The 18085-nt window shown below is 48.4% G+C and overlaps 1 protein-coding gene and 1 long non-coding RNA gene across 2 annotated transcripts in view; one reads left to right on the top strand and one right to left on the bottom strand.

Moving 5' to 3' along the window:
* Sdk1 (sidekick cell adhesion molecule 1) overlaps positions 1-18085 on the bottom strand; it is a 976484-nt gene that overhangs the window by 72218 nt on the left and 886181 nt on the right. Inside the window, exons 31-32 of the mRNA XM_031338568.1 lie at positions 12574-12677; positions 7622-7692 (exon numbers count right to left, since the gene is read on the bottom strand). Of these exons, the coding sequence (XP_031194428.1) occupies positions 7622-7692; positions 12574-12677 (175 nt within the window). The remainder of the gene's footprint in view (positions 1-7621; positions 7693-12573; positions 12678-18085) is intronic.
* On the top strand, positions 1845-16560 carry LOC116068687. The gene is made up of 2 exons (XR_004109661.1): positions 1845-1902; positions 15197-16560. It is a non-coding gene; the product is annotated as an uncharacterized LOC116068687 (long non-coding RNA).

Raw genomic sequence — 18085 nt, 5'->3', positions numbered from 1 at the left:
AGCTTCAGGGATCTGTCTGTTTCTGCCTCTCCAGTGCTAGGGTTTTAAGCTCATGGCACTAGGGCTGGCTTCTCCCTGGGTTCTGGGGATAGAGCTCAGGTCCCTGTACTTGTAAGGAAAGTGCATTACTGAACCATTGCCCCATCTTCTAACACCTTGTTAAGGCCGGAAGGTAGCGCTTTCTGAGAGCACGGGGCAGTTCTCTGATATCTCCTAACGTCTACAGGAAAGGATGAAAGAGCCATTGCTGTATTGAAGAAAGAAGAAGAAGGATCTATCCTCAGCAGCCTGGCTGAAAAATGCAGACTTCAGGCCAGAACTTGTCTAGCTTTTGTGATGTTCTCCGTATGGTAGAATTCCAGAATGATCCAGAGACTAAGTCAGGGAACTTGTCTAGAAAGAGTCTCCTCTAAGTCCACTGAACAGCTGTTTGTGTTCACAGGCACCAGTCCTGTAGCAATGCATGGATAAGAAGCCCTTTGCCAAGCAAGGGACACCAAGGATTTCCAGACCTTGGGGCAGCTTTGCCCTCCTATCCTAGGTCCCTGACAAAGAAGCAGGGAGATTCGTGTCCCTGTTCAGTGACTCTGACTGCTACGGCAGGAGCCTGCTCTTGCAGTTTAGATAATACCATGTGGGCATGCAGAAGGTTCTGGCACTGTCTTCACTCACGCTGGGGGGAGGTGCAGATGGCAGGACTCTGTCTAGGCAGATGAGATGGCATGTGCTCCCGTTTCTGGGATCTGGGCTGACTCAAATCGGCAAGAAGGGAGGGTGAGTGGGCACATCTAAAGCTTGCTGCTGGGCTCTGTAAGTGCCAGCCCAGCAGTCTCTCCTCAAGGGTCACCTTCAAAGCCTGCCCGTCAGTCTGGGATCATACCAATGGGAAGATGGCTAAAACCTGGCTAATACTGCAGAAGATGCACAGGTTGGGGACGAACGGTGGGAGAGTGGGCAGGACTGGATTCTAGTCACTCAAAATATCAACTGAACAGGATGCTGGGAAAACGGAAATGCCCTTGCTGGGGATGTAATGTGGTTATGCAGCTGTTGGCAGCCCTCCCCACCCCACCCCCGCCCTGCCCCTCCTCCCCCCGCCCACAGCCTTTGAGTGTACAATCTGAGGTTTGGAAGAGGAAGCGTGAAAGGCTGAGATGTTTCTAGTCACATCAGGGATGCAAAGGGAGAAGAGCCAAGCCTCTCCCCTCAAGGAACAATGATGACCAGCACTAAGTGGGGTCATATTTGCCAGGTGGCAGAAGCTCCCAGAGTCAAGTTGTATGCCCTCCCAGCAAGTGTACGCTGTTGTCTGGATTAGTGTCCCCCAGGGTGTGTGCTCAAGGCCTCTACCCATCCCCAGTTTCCTTCCCATTGCTGTGACACAAGACTCTGGTCACAAGCAACTCAGGGGGAGAAAGAATGCTTTTTTAGTTTATACTTCTGGGTCATAGTCCATCACTGGGGAAGTCAGGGCAGGAACTTTAGCAGGGACTTGGAGCAGAAACAGAAATGCTGTCTGCTGCCTTGCTGTCTTTCTTACACAGCCTAAGACCACCTGCCCAGGAAACGAAGCTGCCCAAACAGGCTTAATGCTCTTACATCAATTAACAATCAAGGAGTCCTCACAGACGGGCCCACAGACTGAGTGATAAAGACAGTCAATTAAGACTCTTTTCAGTGACTCCAGGCTGTTAATGCTAACTAGGACAGTCTCCAAGCTGGAATCTTTAGGAGGCAGTGCCTAGTGGGTTGTTGTGCCCTTGAAGGAGACTGTGGGACCCCAGTATCTTCCTCTTTCTCTTTACTTCCTAGTTTTGAGGGGAACATTTTGTTCTGGTATGCATTTCTCAACAAAGGCTCTAACCAACAAGTCCTTGACTTTGGATTGGCACCTGCTGAACTGTGAGTGGAATGAACAACCTCTTTTCTTTCTACCTTAACTCTCTCCGATGTTTTGTTACAGTTCAAGATGCTGACTGACATAAACATAGACAGCAGATTCCCCAGAGGCTGCAGCCAGTGCAGACCTGCCCATGGGCAACTCCTGTGAGGCAGGGACATCACTCAGTCAGGGCCTGGTGAGTCTGCAGACTCAAGGACAGCTTGTGTAGAGCATCGTGGTGAAAGTCAGATGGGCAGTCTTAGAATTCTTTCTAAGTGCCTGCACGGTAGTTCCCCAGAACTCATGGGTCCAAAAGAATGGGCAATTCAGGTTCTAGATTTAAATTCTGGTACTGTGGCCTTCTCATCTGCTTCAACACTGAGGCCATGCCTTACAGCCTCTCTGGAAGGAGTCTGGTCTTTCCAAGCCCTTAGCCTGAAGTTCTTAGCCCAGCTCCTGTCCCAGGGTGAATGGCTCTGTCGTCTTGTGCTCAGTTCCACATTCCTACAGGATACCAGTCATGCCATAGGTAAGGCAGGTGCTCAGACAATGCTAGTAGGGTTGAGCTGAACATGCGAGAGAGCAGGGAGACCCCATCACCTGTCATTCCACCCTAGACTGGCCATCTGCATGGACAGGAACTCAGAGAGTCGTGGAAGCTCTTTCTAATGCTTCCTTCCTCTGCCTACCCCTTATCCAAAGCCCAGTGGAAGACTTAGAGTCTGGGATGGCTTTTTCAAAGTCCCTGTTCAAATGCAGGGACGTCATCACCCACTGCACAGGAGAATGGTGCCCTGGGAAAGATGCAGAAGGGGTTGGCAGAACTGAGTGGAGGGAGGGACTTGTGTTGAGAGAAGCCGCCTCCGTGGTAGTTAATCTCAACTGCCAACTTGATGGGTTCTGGAACCACCTGGGAGATGGACTTCTGGGCATGCTTGGGGGGGAGCTATCTTGACTAGGCTAATTGAGGTGAGAAAACCTGCTGCCCACTGTGGGTGGCAACATTCCCTAGCTAGGAGCCCGGATTGCATAAGTGAGAAGGAGGGCTGAGCAGAGGCATTCATTTGCTTCTGCCTCCTGTTTGTAGAAGAAATGGTACAGGCTACTTCCTGCTGCCCAGGCCTCCCCACCTGAAGGACTCACTATGAAGTGATCCCTTAAGTGGCTTTGGCAAGGTATCTCATAGCAATGAGAAAAGTAAGTCTCCTTCAAGCTGCCTGACAGGGCTGGGCTGGGTCCCACCGCTGCTGGCCTCTACTCAGTGCTTACTCTTTGCTTAGGTGGGGGGTAGGCTACAGAGCCAAACTCTCTCCACAGTACAACAGGAACCTAGGATTCAGGGTCTTATGAGAGCATGAGGCTCCAAATCTGAATCCATCAAGAGATTAGTCAGATCCCTTATCCAACCATCTCTCTGAAGCTCCAAAGCTGGCTACTTGTGTTCAGAACCAAGCGTGCAACCCATTAGACTTTGGGGGAACATAACACATCCACATCAGGAGAGGCAGAAACTTTACAGTTGAGTCTTTGCCCAGGCTGGGCCTTTTCTCTTCCTTGTCCCCTGTTATGTGTTCTTTGTCCCTCATGCACAGCTAGAAGCCTCCTCTCCCTTGCTTTCTCATGCTTCTGTGCATTGAAGTGCAGGAGGAAAGAAGAGGAAATAAACCCTGAGATCTCAGCTGCACATGCCTGAAGCCCCATAGCTTTTGTGTTGGCTGCCGTCATGGTCACAGAAGAAAGAGTCCCCGAGCCTATGCAAGAGGTGGGCAGGTCTCTCCTTTGCCAGTAACCATCTGGGCATGTCTGTGAGGAAGTTTCTAGAGTGTGCTGAGGTGGGCTGAATTATCCCATGAGCTGCTCTCCTCACTATAAAGAAGAAGGCCAGCATCCAGCATTCATTTTTGTTTCCTCACAGTGCATGCAATGCAAGCAAGTGACCAAGATCCTGCTGGCATGCCATTACCACCATGGCCCACTGCACCCTAGAGCTGTGAGTCAGAGCAAGTGTTCAAGATCCTGCTGGCATGCCATTACCACCATGGCCCTAGACCACTGCACCCTAGAGCTGTGAGTCAGAGCTTCCCTCCCTTAAGTTAGCTTCTTGGCAGGTGTTTTGTCACAGCAAGGAGAAAAATAACCAAACAACCCCCTTGCGGTATCAGAGTGGCTTGAGGGTGGGTGTGGGAGATTAGTGCACAGAAAGGCTCATGGCAAAAGTCAATGTTGTCATCAGTTTAGAGGTCTCCTGCCCTGGGACAAACAGTGCTCATTGTAAAGATGACATGACCCCACCTGGGACACATATTCACATCCTAGGATGCGAGTAGAGTTGGACCCTACTAAAGGCAAAGTTTGATCGGCTCCCTAAGGAGCCTGGAGCCCAACAGCTCACAGTGGGGAAGGCATTGATGAAGGCTCCACAGCCTTCAAATTACAGCCCATGTTTGTATTTTTTTTTTTAAAAAAGCAAATTGCTAAAAAACCAAAAGGTTACAGGTGAGATGCTTCATGGTGCTTCATGGGGGGTGGGGGGTAGGAGGGGGAGAGAACGAGAATCTATATTTAAACCCAGCTTCTCTTTCTTTGTTCCAGTCTCCAATTTCCTAAATTACTCATAATTTTAATTGTGTTTCAATTGCCTGCTGGTTGACAGGCATTTATTTCTACAGTACGTTGGACTGACCACCTCTTGCTCTGGGCTTTTTGAAATCTGTTTGTTCTATTGGACACTGGAGGGCACAGCTGATGGGCACATATGCCAAGTTCCTTTGGTGCATCTCTGGGCCACTTCACGGGCTGCCCAGCAGTCACGGAGGAGGCTTGACACCTGTGCTGCTGTGGACTGGGACTGGCAGCAGCTTATAGCCACAGTAACTATTCAAAGGGGAAGATGCACCCTGCCCAGGGCACTCTCTGCCTCTATGGAAAAGATGCATATCTCATTATTGGCAGGCCAGCTGCCACGGCTACAAATAAAATGCTAATTTTCTAGTAGAATCTGGCACAGTAGGAGTGGAGGCAGTCAACAAGGCAGAGAGAATTATGGGCATGAGAAGAAAAGGAATCTCTTCACCCCAGAGTCTGGTTGAAGCCTTTCACTGGCTGAGAATCGATTCAGACCCAAGGAATATTTGCCTAAGGCAAATCTCCTAATTTGCCTGAGGCATCTCCTCTCAGGTGTAACCTGCAGTATTCCAGGAATCTCACTAGAAACCCCACTGACAGTAAATGAACAAATACAAACAAAACAAAATAGCTCCCTAACCAAACCACAACAAACAAGAGAAATACCTCAACCAAGTCCTAACTCCCTTGCAGTCTTAGGGCTCCATATCACTCTATTTGGTTACAGTCTGACCCAAGGCATCTCTGGAGTCCTCTTATGATCTCAATTATCAAAGAGGGGGGCTAAGGTGGGGGAGGTTATGGCCTCTTAGAAATTCTCTAAGCAATGAATTCCAAGAATTTCCAAAGTATAGACACAGTGAAGACTGAACAGGGAGTCCTCTCTGGGAAGCCATGTTCACTCTGAGGTGTGTCTGGTTCTTTGCCTGGTGCCTTTCTTTCACCTTTTAATAGATTCCAACTCTGCTTCACACTGGCTGGTCCTGACATTCTTTTCTACACTGATGCCAAGGGGCTGGCTTTATTTGAGTTGAGATCCCTAAAAGATTAAGAGACCACCTTGGGCTGCTGCAGGTGTCAGTGTGGTGCTGGGTTCCTGGTCCTAGCAGCAACTGGAAAAACAAAAACCAGTTCTTTCTCCCCTCTCCCTGGCATGTTGGTGGAAGTCCAGCACCCAGGACTTTAAACTTCTCCTAGGAATGTTTCTGGCCTCCCATCACAGCCCCTGATGCCAAGTCAGGGCTGAAGCAGGGCCTGTAGGGAGTAAGGACGTAGAATGTCAGAGATGAGCCTCCATGACACCTGCTGTCCAGAGAGGCCTCAGTAGGCTCACAGTGGCCCCTGGCATGCTGAGGTCAAGGCCATTTGCTATTTGCCATGGGTGGCTCCTAGATATATCGGGGTAGATGGGACTCTGGCTAATTCTCTCTTCTTCTGTCCTGTCCCCCATATGCTGGTGAACCCAGAGGCTGGTTGCACAGAAATGAGCTGCCAGTGTCACCAAGAAACATCTGGAAATACCTTTTTATGGCCTTGAAAGGCACCTGTCACTAGGAAGTCAGGTGAGGGGAGCTGTTAATATTCCCAGCAGGGACCGTCACTGCTAGAGTCCTGTTCTCTGCTCCTCCTGAAGTTGACAGCATCAGATTCCATTAGGTTGACCCCACTTTTGCACCTCAGTGCCAGTGTTATAACCTGTGAGGGTTAGTACTGGCTGCCAACCTGATGGGGTCTAGCATCACATAGGCGACAGAGCTCTGGGCACATCTGTAAAGAAGTTTCTAGATTCGGTTATATGAAGCAGGAAGACAGTCCCTAATGGTATCTATGAACTGGGGTCCTGGATTGAACAAGGAGAAAGTGAGCTGGGCATGACATCCCAGCTCCCTGACTGTGGATACAATGTGACCAGCTGCCTCCAGCTCCTGCTGCAATACTTTCCCCATCCTGATGGGCTGGACCCTTGAACTTTCAACCTGAATATATTCTCTTTTCTTGCTTAACTTGTTTCTTATTAGATATTTTGTCTCAGCTAGGAGGAAAGTAGCTAATGTGAGATAAAAGCTGACACTTAGGTATCAAGAGACAACATGGTGCATTGGATGATCAGGACCCCACAGGAGCCACTGGCCATTACACTAGCTGGGTGGCCCAGACACTTTGGGGGTAGGATGGCTCCTCCAGCTGCCTGGTCCTGTTTTTCTATTTCTGCTTAGTGCAGCCTCCAGGCTCTAGTACTCCTAGGGCTCTGCTTTGACTTGTCTACCATGCTTGAGGTATGGCTACACAGTTCTTAGGCCATCCTACCCAGAAGGCCCTGGTCATTCATTCCTCAGGCTCTTACTGGTACCCTAGCTTGGGCCTTTTGGCCCTCAGAGATAAGCCTCCACCACCCAGCAGGTCCCCTCTTCACTGGGTCATATAAATAATTCTTTTAGAATGAATTTCTAGGATGACCTGTAACTCACAGAAATGGAGATACTTCAATAAGTCTCCCTCTTTGTGTTGTTTCCGCCCCCTTCCCCCCAGGTTATTTTGTCAAGGTACTGAAAATCTGTCCAGCACAGTCATTGAGTTGTCTCTGTCTCTGCATTTATGCTGGCATCTGCCATTCCCCTTGACACCACTACCAACCCTGACACCACGACCAGTCTCATGCCACTTGGTCCCCAGCACACAGTGGCCAAACTTGGACTAACCAAGCCTTCCTGTGGCTCTCTGCACATGGCCCACTATATCAGCTCTCCCTTAGGCTCTTAGGGCGTTTTGCTCTTTAGCAGGACAGCCCCAGGTTCTGCCATCTGAATCTCCCTCACTGGCCGGAAGCTCTGCCTCTCCTCTCATCCCTGTGTTCTGCAAGCCCCTTGGTCTTAGGGCAGGATCTGAACACCTAGTTCTTCAGTGCTGGGCTTTGGGGAGCCCCAACCCTTGGCCAGCTCTCTCCTGTAGATTCTGGCTGTCATTCCTCAGTTGCAGATTCTGTCTAACTCAGATAGGCTGTTATATACTTGGTATGTGTGCGACTTGTGTGTAGACTCTGTACAGTTGTCTTGGTTGACTGAACCAGGAAGCCAAAGCATGCTTCAGAAATAACTGAGTGCCCCTGACTCTTACCTGCCACTGGATCAGAACCGAGGACGTGGTGTGTGGTGTGGCTGAGACAGATCCTGGTGGCTCTCCTGGAACTGCGGGGCAGCAGAAGGAAGAAAACAGGGTTAGACTAGCTCTGGAGGGTTTCAGATGTGGGGGTGGCCTTCCTCTCTTCGGGTACCTTCACCAGCCACTTATCTGCCTAATGTAACAAGGGCGGTTCCCACATGGTACTACTTCTTTTTTTTTTTAAATCATGCTGGGGATCTAGGTGAGTTGGAATCCCCTACGGGCCCCTAGGGCCACCCACAGTTTTCTGGGAGCTCCTGCCCAAGTCCCTTCTTTGGGTTCCATGTCTTTGCGTATGGAGTCAGGCAGCATTTTTTGAACCCGTGGGTGATAGTTGTTCATTCCTTGTGAGCAAGCCAGGTAGTTACAGTGAGGTTACGTGCTCTCAGTGTGAAACATGGATGTGACTGTTGGTAGAGAGGAGGCTGCTGCCGGCCAACCAGCAAGGCAAACGGCATCTGGCTGTGAGCCAGGAAGCTGCAGTGGTTCTGTTCTGGTCTCGACAAGGTCGGGTTGGTTCCTGCCATGGCTGAGCCTGCTTTTGGACCAAAGCAGAACCCTTGCCATTTACCAGGTATAGGAGGCCTCCTCCCCATGGCCTTTCTGCCCTCTCTAGATCGCACAGTCCTCCCTTATCTACCAAATTGACCCTCTGTGTCTCCTTAGCTGTGCCCAAGTGCCAACAAGAGCCAGTTCAATAAGTGCTTATGGAGCTAGACAGGACTGGGCATGTTCCTTTACCGCATATGTGTATCAGGTTCTGTCTACCTCACATCCCAGGCTTGTCCCTGGCTGATTCTCCTCTGAGTCCTCCAGGCCATCTACACTTAGCCATACAGGTGGACCCCAGTGTCACCCTCTAGGCCAGTGGTTCTCAACCTATGGGTGACGACCTCTTTGGGGGTTGAATGACTCTTTCACAGAGGTTGCTTAAGACCATCAGAAAACACAGATATCTACATTAGGATTCATAACAGCAAGATTATGTTCATAATTATTCATAATATTCATAATAGCAAGATTACAGTTATGAAGCAGCACTGAAAGTAATGTTATGGTTGGGGAACACCACAACATGAGGAATTGTATCAGAGGGTTGTAGTATTAGGAAGGTTGAAAACCACTGCTCTAGACCTTATACTAGCCTGTGGTCAATGTGGACCTTTATCCATCCCAAGAACCCTGTGCAGTTGAAAATATCAGGCTATTAAGAAATGTGGACTGAGCAGTGATGGCGCACACCTTTAGTCCTAGCACTCAGGAAGCACAGGAAGGTGAATGTCTGTGAGTTCAAGGCTAGCCCAGTCTATAAAATGAATTCCAGGACAGCCAGGACTGTTATACAGTCCTTGAAAAACCTGTCTTGAAAAACCAACCAACCAACCAACCAACCAACCAACCAACCAACCAACCAGCAAACAAAATGCGGATCATGGACTACCATGCCTAAGATCCTGGGGACTTGGGAGGCACAGGCAGAGGGACTGCAAACTCAAGACCAGTCTGTGCCATAACTGAAGCCCTATGTCAAACAAAACAAAACAAAACAAAGATAAAAACAAAACCAAAAATGGCTAGGGACATGGCTCAGTTATAGAGTAGGTGCCTAGAATCCCCCAGTGAGGAGCTGGGGGTATGGATCAGTTATAGAGTAAGTGCCTAGAATCCCCCAGTGAGGGGCTGGGGTGTGGCTCAGTGGTAGAACCCTTGCTTAGAATCCCCCAGTAAGGGGCTGGGGTGAGCACCTGCAAGGCTCTGGATTCCATCTCTAACACATTAAAAAGAAAATGCCACTCAGAGTCATCAGAAGCCCCTCCCTCTGACAGCTAAGGTAGGGTTGGTCTTGCCAGTCAATCTCCACCTGACAGAGGGAGACAAAGGGCCACAAACACAAAGCAAATTCACCCCACAAAGGGAAATTGAAAGTCTCAGACAAGGAAGATGATGAGATAGGGGCCTCAAAAGCTCCATTTGAATATCAAAGGCTTGAGAAGGGGCCTGGGGAGCTTCGAGAGGTCCTTGAATAGCTTTTCAGAAATGGCCTATTCCTTGAGGGCTAGGAGCCTGTCAGGATACAGTGCTCCCTGTTTGTCAGAGATAACCCAACAATGAAAGCAGCCTGCTGGGTGTCTGGGTTTCTTTCTTCTAAGAATTAGTGCACTGTTGCAAATATTCTCTCCATTGTGTCTGATGCAAGATAAAAATGAATGTGTGTTGGTTTTTTTTTTTTTAGGTTTCCTTTGATGCCGACTTTCTACCCTTGTTCTGCCTCCCCTCCCCTCTCCTGTGTAGACGTGTGTAGGCTCTATGCACGTGTGTACATGTTTATGCCTCATGCTGGTGCTCAGGGGAGTGTGTGGAGGCTGGGTATCTCTTTGCTGCTCTCTACCTTAGTTTGAAAGTCTATTGCTGAACCCACAGTTTCTCCACTTTGGCTAAACTCTCTGGTTAGCTAAGCCCTGGCACCTCCACCCCCATCCCCCAGCTAGGGTTACAAATGTTGCTGAGATTTTTTTTTTTTTTTTTTAACATGGGAGCTGGGGATTTGAACCCAGGTCCTCATGCTTGAGCAACAAGTACTCTACCCACTGGGCTCTCTCTTCAGTCAGCAAACCCTCAGTTTTAAATGGGTTTATTAATAGCCTTTTCCCTTCCACATATTCTCAGCAGTGAATGAAGGGATTTTGTGTGTGCTTTGTTTCCCACCTGCCTTGCCAGGCACCTTGGGCGGAGGCTCACCCAGCTTCTTGTACAAGGTCCCAGCTTCTCTCCTGAGCTCTGCTCTTCTTGGCCCCTATAGCTGCAAGCAGGATCTCATCAACTCTCAGGATGAGTGCATGGGATTCATTTCTGCAGGGATTCAGGGAAGCCTGGAGTCCCTTTCATCAGGCACCAGACCCAGTGGACTCAGCCACAGTATGGATGGATGCTGGGGTTGCAGCAAAATTCTCTTTGTTAACTTAAGTTCTCAGGAAAAAAAACTGGACCTACATTAACCATTACAACTTCTGTGACCCTAGAAAGTTGGAATGCTACAGGTCAGGCAGCTGAATTACCTTTGGCTATCTTAGTCCATAAATAGCCATAGATTGCTTACCATTGTGTGCAATCTAACACCATTGTGACTGTTATGTAAATCCTTTTGGAATGTACAAACAGATCCCAGTTTCCCTAATTCAAAGACTAAAAATGTCACCAGGTAAGTCTGAGGTCTAAAGCGGACATTACCATTGAAAGGCTGGAGAATCTTAGAATGTATAATGTATAACTTTTACCTAAAAGGGGGCATGGAAAACCTCTGCCACAAGCCAAAAAAAAGGTGGAGTAGCTAGTTCCAGGAACTTTGCTAACCCAGAGCCTCAGGGCTCTGGTTCCTGATACCTGCCCCTCCTGAATGATCCACTATGAGGGCGGAACTAAGAATGAAGGTCTAGTGGTTTATGAGACTCTCCACCCTGTCAACCAGTAGATGGAGATTACATTCCTAGAATGAATATGTTCCCCTCCCTAACTGAACACCTTGGGTCAGGTCCCTCTGAAATTTTCCACTGTTTTTATGTTCTGTTTCCTTGGTAACTCTCTCTCCGCTCCCAGCTTCCCTTAAATACCCAACACTTCTTGTGTTCTGGGTCGAACTCTGGCCAGCATGGTCACGAGATCGACCCCGGGGTCGAACTCCTCTGACTGGCAAGGTCATGAGATCGACCCCGGTACCGATATCCCCAATAAACCTCATGTGATTGCAGCAAGTTTGGTCTCTCGTGAGTCATTGGGTGGTCGCGTTGTCCAGACACTTGAGTAAGGATCTCCCCAGTTCTGGGGGTCTTTCACCATAACCTACCTACCTGTGTCTTCCCACCAATTTGTTCTACCCATAAATTCAAAATTGTTCTTGTTTAAAATTTCCTTTGTTCTGCTACCATAAAAACTATATGGAATTGTTTTCATGTTAGAATACTGTATTCAAGGCAACCTGAATCCGTGTTTCCCTGGACCATAGTCACTCAAATTTGACTCCTAAGTAAAGTATTTCCCATTCCTGTTGAGGTGAGAGCTGATCATTTTGTTTGTTTGTTTTTATTTTGTTTTTGCATCAAACATCTTGAGTGCTGGGAAGCTGCAATGGCTCACTTTCACCCCTGAGCTAGTTCCTGAGGTGGCCTGAAACTTTATGTGGTACATGTTAAACTTCCAGGCTCTGAAGGGTATGGGAGTGGAAGGGGGAGGGGCAACGACACATGATGTGAGGTCACAGGACTAGGCAGCTGGGACCTGGCCCATTTGGAAACCATTGCACTGGAGCGTTAAATGGAAAAGACAGAGCTTTCTGGGAGTTACCACAAAGCCCTGGTGGCTGCACTAAGTGCCTGGGCTTTGAGGCTGATCTGGGAGTTACACAGTATCTACCTCCCATCAGGCTTGTCAGGTTATCATGTCTGATGGAGTGCTTTCCGAGGCTTACCGCACTCTTTCCCATACCCAAGAACAGGTTGCTGGCGAGACAATGTATCTTCAGGCCCAGTGCCTTTGAGGTCAGAAGGGGGTGAAGAAGCCACCTGGTGCTTTGGGGAAAATTTGAAACTGCTTAGACCCAGCTACCCACAGACATTTATTTTTAACGACCTCCATTAATTATTCAATTTCTAATGGACGAGGGTTTTGGAAACCAATCAAAGCAAGTTCCATTCCATCTGGAAGCTCTCCGGGGGGCCTTGATTTATGACCATGGGGTGTGTAGGAACACCCCAGGCTGTCAGTTACTAATGGACTTCCCCTGCTTGTCGCCCTCCCTGGTGACCCCCTCCTCTCTGCTCTGGACAGGAGCAGGGGCTCTTTCTGGGAGGAAGTTGCCCTCAGGCCTTCACACAGCCATGGGAAGTGATTGTGTTGTGTAGGCTTTTGCTCACCATCTTGCAATGTGGTCACTGCCTCTGTTTCTGCACTGAAGTCACTGTCCCCAATGTCATTGGTGGCCTTCAGTCGCAGCTTGTAGGAGGTGAAAGGCCTCAGCCTGCAATGGAAAGAAATCAGTGACTACAGGGAGCCTGTCTGTTTGTCTGTCAGTCTGTCTGTGTAACGACTAAGGAATCGTAGAGAGGCAGATAGATGTTCCCTCTGCCCTGGGACCTTCTCAGTAGGGTCTCCCTGCAACCAGGACAGTGGATACAGCTACTAGATCCTTTTAGGGCTCACTAGACTGCCATGGTGCCCTGGGAGAGACAGTATCACTGAGGGAGATGCCAGTGAGACAATTTTGTCCAGAGGACATTCAATACCTCTTTATTAAGATGCTACACAGTAAATGACTGCTTACCTAGGCCAAGGATGGAGGGGTAGAGCTGGGGTTGGGCTCAGGGGAAGAGCTGTCTTCTAGCTCTAATGTATCCAGAGCAAAGCTTGCCCCTCATTCCTCCCTAGGGTTCCTGTCAGGGCTCTGTCCTGGCCCATCAACCTCCTTGGACTTCTGATGTCTCTGCCCTACCCTAGCTAGACATGCCATAGAGTCCTTCTCCCTTCCAGGTGCTGAGCCCATGCTACACCAAGGGTGAGCATACACTGTCCAGTTTGCACTAGGGACGCAGTTCCTAGGCAGGAAGGAAATGGACCACTAAGGAAATGCTGGCTTCAAAGACAGGGTTCTGTTCTTTAGAAAAAAAACTATAATCAATTCCAGAAACCATTGTGGATTAAAGTTCTGGGGTGAAGGGGGGAAGAAAGAAGGAAATAAAGAAAAAAAAGAAAAGAAAAGGAAAGGAAAGGTCATTCTACAAGGCTGCTTGACTGTTTAGAAGAACTTCTAGGACGTCATATGTTGGGAGGAAGTTATCTTGGACTCCTGTTAGTCCCCTAAGCAGCCATCAATGTCCACCTCTGGGTATGACTTAACATCCACGTGACTTTTACACAAACCCTTTCAGAAGATACAGCTAGACCTCTAGCTTCCACAGCCACCCAAAGGCTAAGAATGTCCTCAGACAGCATCTGAAGCTGAGAATGTCCTCAGACAGCATCTGAAGCTGAGAATGTCCTCAGACAGCATCTGAAGCTGAAGCAGAGCTTTCCTCCACTCTGTGTAACTGCCCACCTGCAGTTTCCAACAACGTATTTTAAATCGTCTTGACTTAGGGCTTTCCTTGTGCTACCATAAAAACTTCATGGACTTGTTACCACGTTGGAGCATGGTATTTGAGGTAGTCTGGATCTGTGCTCCTGGCCTATGTTCACTCATATTTGACTTTAGAATAAATTCTATCCCTTGAAGTGAGAGCTGTGTTTTGTAGCTACCACGATCAGAGTACTTTTGTGCTCCCTTGCCTCTGAATACATTAGATAACAGCATTTCTCTAAAGCTGCAAAGGATGCTCCACTCAAAACCCCTGGAACAGTCTGGCCTTGCCAATTCTTCGACCCCTATAGGCCTGGCTTTACCAGCAGCGACCAGGTCTTGGTTGGCTTAACTCAGCTTAACAGAGAGACCCCCCACAGGCCCACTGCCTAGAATAATCTTTGGGGTGGTTTCTGGGGACAGCTTTTGCTCAAACAAACTACATCCACCTGTTCCCGGATTTCCAGAAGCTACTGTGTCTGATTTCAGTGATAAATGCCTGCCTGTCCCCTGTTAATTTCACAGCCTCATACACTGAGACACTGTCATTCTGCATCCCTAAAAGATGAGGCTAGGGCAACCTCAGGAACTCCTGACCCTTTAGCACTGAGAACTGTACCTGGCACCTGGAAATGTTCAATAACACTTTGCCAAAGAAATGAACACATTATGGGGATAGTGTTGTTCCAAACCCTCTTGGGAAGGTAAAAGAAGAGGGTACATGCCACATGTTGTCATACTGACCTGCCAGACAAGATGTGCCCCATGTCAATTGTAGCACAGATGTTATGGAGGTGTCTAACCACTTTCGGACTGGATTTGAGGCCTGCTCCCCAAGAGAGAGTCTTATGCCTCATCCTATTATCCTGCTCAAAAGTCCAGAGCTGAGTAGGTCATCGGCCCTAGGGTAGAACCTACAGTTGTATTTTCCTAAATGGTCATGCTTTCAAAGCGTCTCCTAAATATTTATGTTTATACCCACAGACCTGGGCTTCCCTTAGCCTTGGTCAGAAGAGCTTCTTTTTGCAGAGGGCAACAGTCAACGTTGGGTGGGGGAAATAACGTGTCAAGTACTACAAATAAAAGATGGAGTGTTTAACCCTAAACTGTACATCCATAGCCTCACTCATGGCCTCAGAGAACACTGTGAATGAGGAGGCAGGAGGAACACAAGAGCTGGAGGGTAGGGAGAAGCACTGTAAAGTGCTGCCTCTTGGACATGGCATGGCTGCTACATAGGAACTCACAGCAGCCGGGGTTATCTGCATAAGATCAAGCTTGCCAGAATGTCAGCTCGGATGGGGTCAATGATCTCCAAGCTCGACCACCCCATACTGGGGAGCTTTTGGCAGTTGCTGGGGGTAAGGAAGGAATATTTATTTATCTATTTATTTAATGTATATTGTGCACCTATGTGCATGCAGGTGCCATGGAGACCAGAAGAGGATGCCAGATCCCTAAGAATTAAGTATGGGCAGTTGAGAGTCACCTGATGTGGGTTCGGGGAACTGAACCCAGTCTTCTGCAAGAAAAGTAAGTGCTATTACTCACTCAGCCATATTTCCAGCCCAAAGATTTATCTTTTTTTTTTTATTATGTATATGTGTATGGACCTGAGTATATATATGTGCACCACACACATTACAGATGTCTCAGAGACCATAAGAGGATGCTGATTTCCCTGGAGAGGATTGTGGATCATTCTTTTTTGACCTCTGGTGGGATTGTCATGTTCCAGTGGATGGTCCCACATCCATGCACATATGAACAGCATCAACTAGACTTAATGGAGTGTGTGTGTGTGTGTGTGTGTGTGTGTGTGTGTGTGTGTGTTGGAGGGATATGTTGTGGGGGATATGGTGGGAATTGGAGGAATAAACATGATCATCTTTCATTGTATTATATGCACAAAATTCTCAAGAATGAAGAAAAACTTTAAAGTAAAATTAGTTAAAAACAGAAAAAGCAGGACACTCCCTGAACATAGAACAGAGAAAGCTGAGATCACATTCACCAGCTCACAGAGTAAGGATGCCGTGTCCCATAAGGGGCTACATGGCACGCTTCCCAAGGATGCTCCCTCCATTGCCTTACCTGTGTTGAGAGCCCTGTTCAACACAGAGAGCAGTGTGCAGTGATGTGTGGCTGGGTGGACCAGACTGGCTTTGAGACAAATGAAGCTGAGTGAAGGAGGATGAGACACAGAGGCCTGCAGCAGACCAGGTGTCACCAGGACTCCATTCACCAAGGAAGCACACAGGTAAGAGGTTCAGGGAACTAACCTTGCAGGTTGGAAGCCAGGTCTGCACTCTGCAAACAGAAGAGGAACTTCGAGGCCCTCCAGGGAATCTTGTGACTCAGAGGAGATCTATCATGAACCTATCATGATGGTGATTGGTGATCATAAACTCTGTCCCTGGAACTAGCATCCTATATGCAAATGTATCTGGCCCCACCCACTCCTGCAGATGTCACCTCTGTCCCAACCCTTGTCTCCATCCTGCCAGGGCCTATCCTGCATCAAGACCAGACTTGCTCTTTGAATTCCCCCACATCCTTCATCACTCTTCCAGAGCAACCTGAGCCTCTTCTGTGGGGTTGGCCAAGCAGAATTTAAATGTAGCTCCATCATTACCAGTCAGGGTGAGTCATTTGATTTTTATGGGTTTCACTTGGTTCATCTGTAAAAATGGAGATCAGAGCCCCTGAGACCATTTGTGAACATTGAATTGCCATCAGCGATCTAACAGTCTTGGCACATAGTGGACAATTAATAAATGGTACTTTCTCTTTGCCTTCTGGAAAGCTCTCTCCCCCTGTCTCTGTGGGTGACATGAAATTCATCCACACTATGGGAAGTGTCCCCTGACCCTTTGCACAATCTGTATGCCTTGTCTTTCAAACTCAAATGTTGTACAAGTCACATTAAGGCACAGTTTTGAGATTAACATCTGTTTCCTCAGTATCCAAGATTCACGGCACAGGGACTAAACTTTATTACACACACTGCTCTGTGATGCCATGTGAGCCATGGTCACATCACCCAGCATGAGCTAGTACTGTGGATGTTTACATGCGAGTTTTACCACTGCCAAAGCCCTTCAGAAAGCGTTGAGACGTGGGTAAGTATGGTGGTTTGAATAGGTATGGTCCCCATAGACTCATGTGTTTGAATGCTTGGCCCATGGGGAGTGGCACTATTAGTAAGTGTGGCTTTGTTGGAGGAAGTGTGTCACTGTGGAGGCAGAGCTTTGAGGTCCTATAAACTCAAGCCACACCTAGTGACAATCTTATTATGCTGCCTTCGGACCAAGCTATAGAATCTCAGCTAACTCCAGCATCATGATGGTCTGTATGCTGCCATGTTCCCCCCATGAGGACAATGGACTAAATCTCTGAAACTGTAAGCCAGCCCCAATGAAATGACACCTGGTCTGCTGCTTTATATTTTGGCCACAGCAATGGAAACCCTAACTAAGACAGTAAGGCACAGCCTACAGTTCAGCGTCCCTACCCAGGGCTAAATTCATGGTCTCGGGAATATAAGTAGTTCTGCATAATCATGATGCCAGCGGCACACATCCCACCCTCATGCTGTGCTTCGGACTACAGTCACTTGAGCAGAGAGCCACCAGGTCTCGGCAGTTAAACTCTTGCCTCTCTCCTAGCCAATCTCAGGTGGCAGATGGAAGTAAACTTAGCTGCTGGGATTATCAGGGGTGACACCATGACAGCAGACAAAAACAGCCTCTCAGGGTGCTGTCTGAGACAGGCTTCCATTCTGGTTCTTGCCCATTAGGAAACTGACAGGTCTCCTCTGGACTAAATGAACTGCCTGTCTTGAAACAGGGGCCTCTCCTTACCTAACACAGTGTCTGTGGATACTCAGAATGCTTGGGAAAGCAGGACTGAGCTTTTTATCTTGTCTTTCACGTGGCCAGACAAAGGGGTGGAGTTATTATACCTCAAAGAGAAGGGTGTCTTTTTGGTCTTCACCTCCAGTCACCCACCTCCTTCTCATTGTCTCTTCCCCAGCATTTACCTTTAGGGGAACCAGGGCATAGCCCAGATTCAGTCCCATTCTTCTTGCCTCCCAAGTCCTTGGGCCTGGTAGCACATCTGGAATGTGGGAGCCCTGAAGATTTTATGTCCTTGGTATGGGAAGTGCCAACAGAGACAGGGGGCTAGCTCTCAGTACGACATCTCCTTGGACACACAGACACCTACTGTGTGAGCTGGAGAGGGCCATGTGGAGCCTTTCAGAGTAGGGGCTTTCTAGTGAGTAGGGGCCATTTTTCTTCCAATACCTTTAG

This window comes from Mastomys coucha, unplaced genomic scaffold, assembly GCF_008632895.1.
Source record: "Mastomys coucha isolate ucsf_1 unplaced genomic scaffold, UCSF_Mcou_1 pScaffold22, whole genome shotgun sequence".
Lineage (NCBI taxonomy): Eukaryota > Metazoa > Chordata > Mammalia > Rodentia > Muridae > Mastomys > Mastomys coucha.
This window is presented reverse-complemented; position numbering and strand designations above follow the sequence as displayed.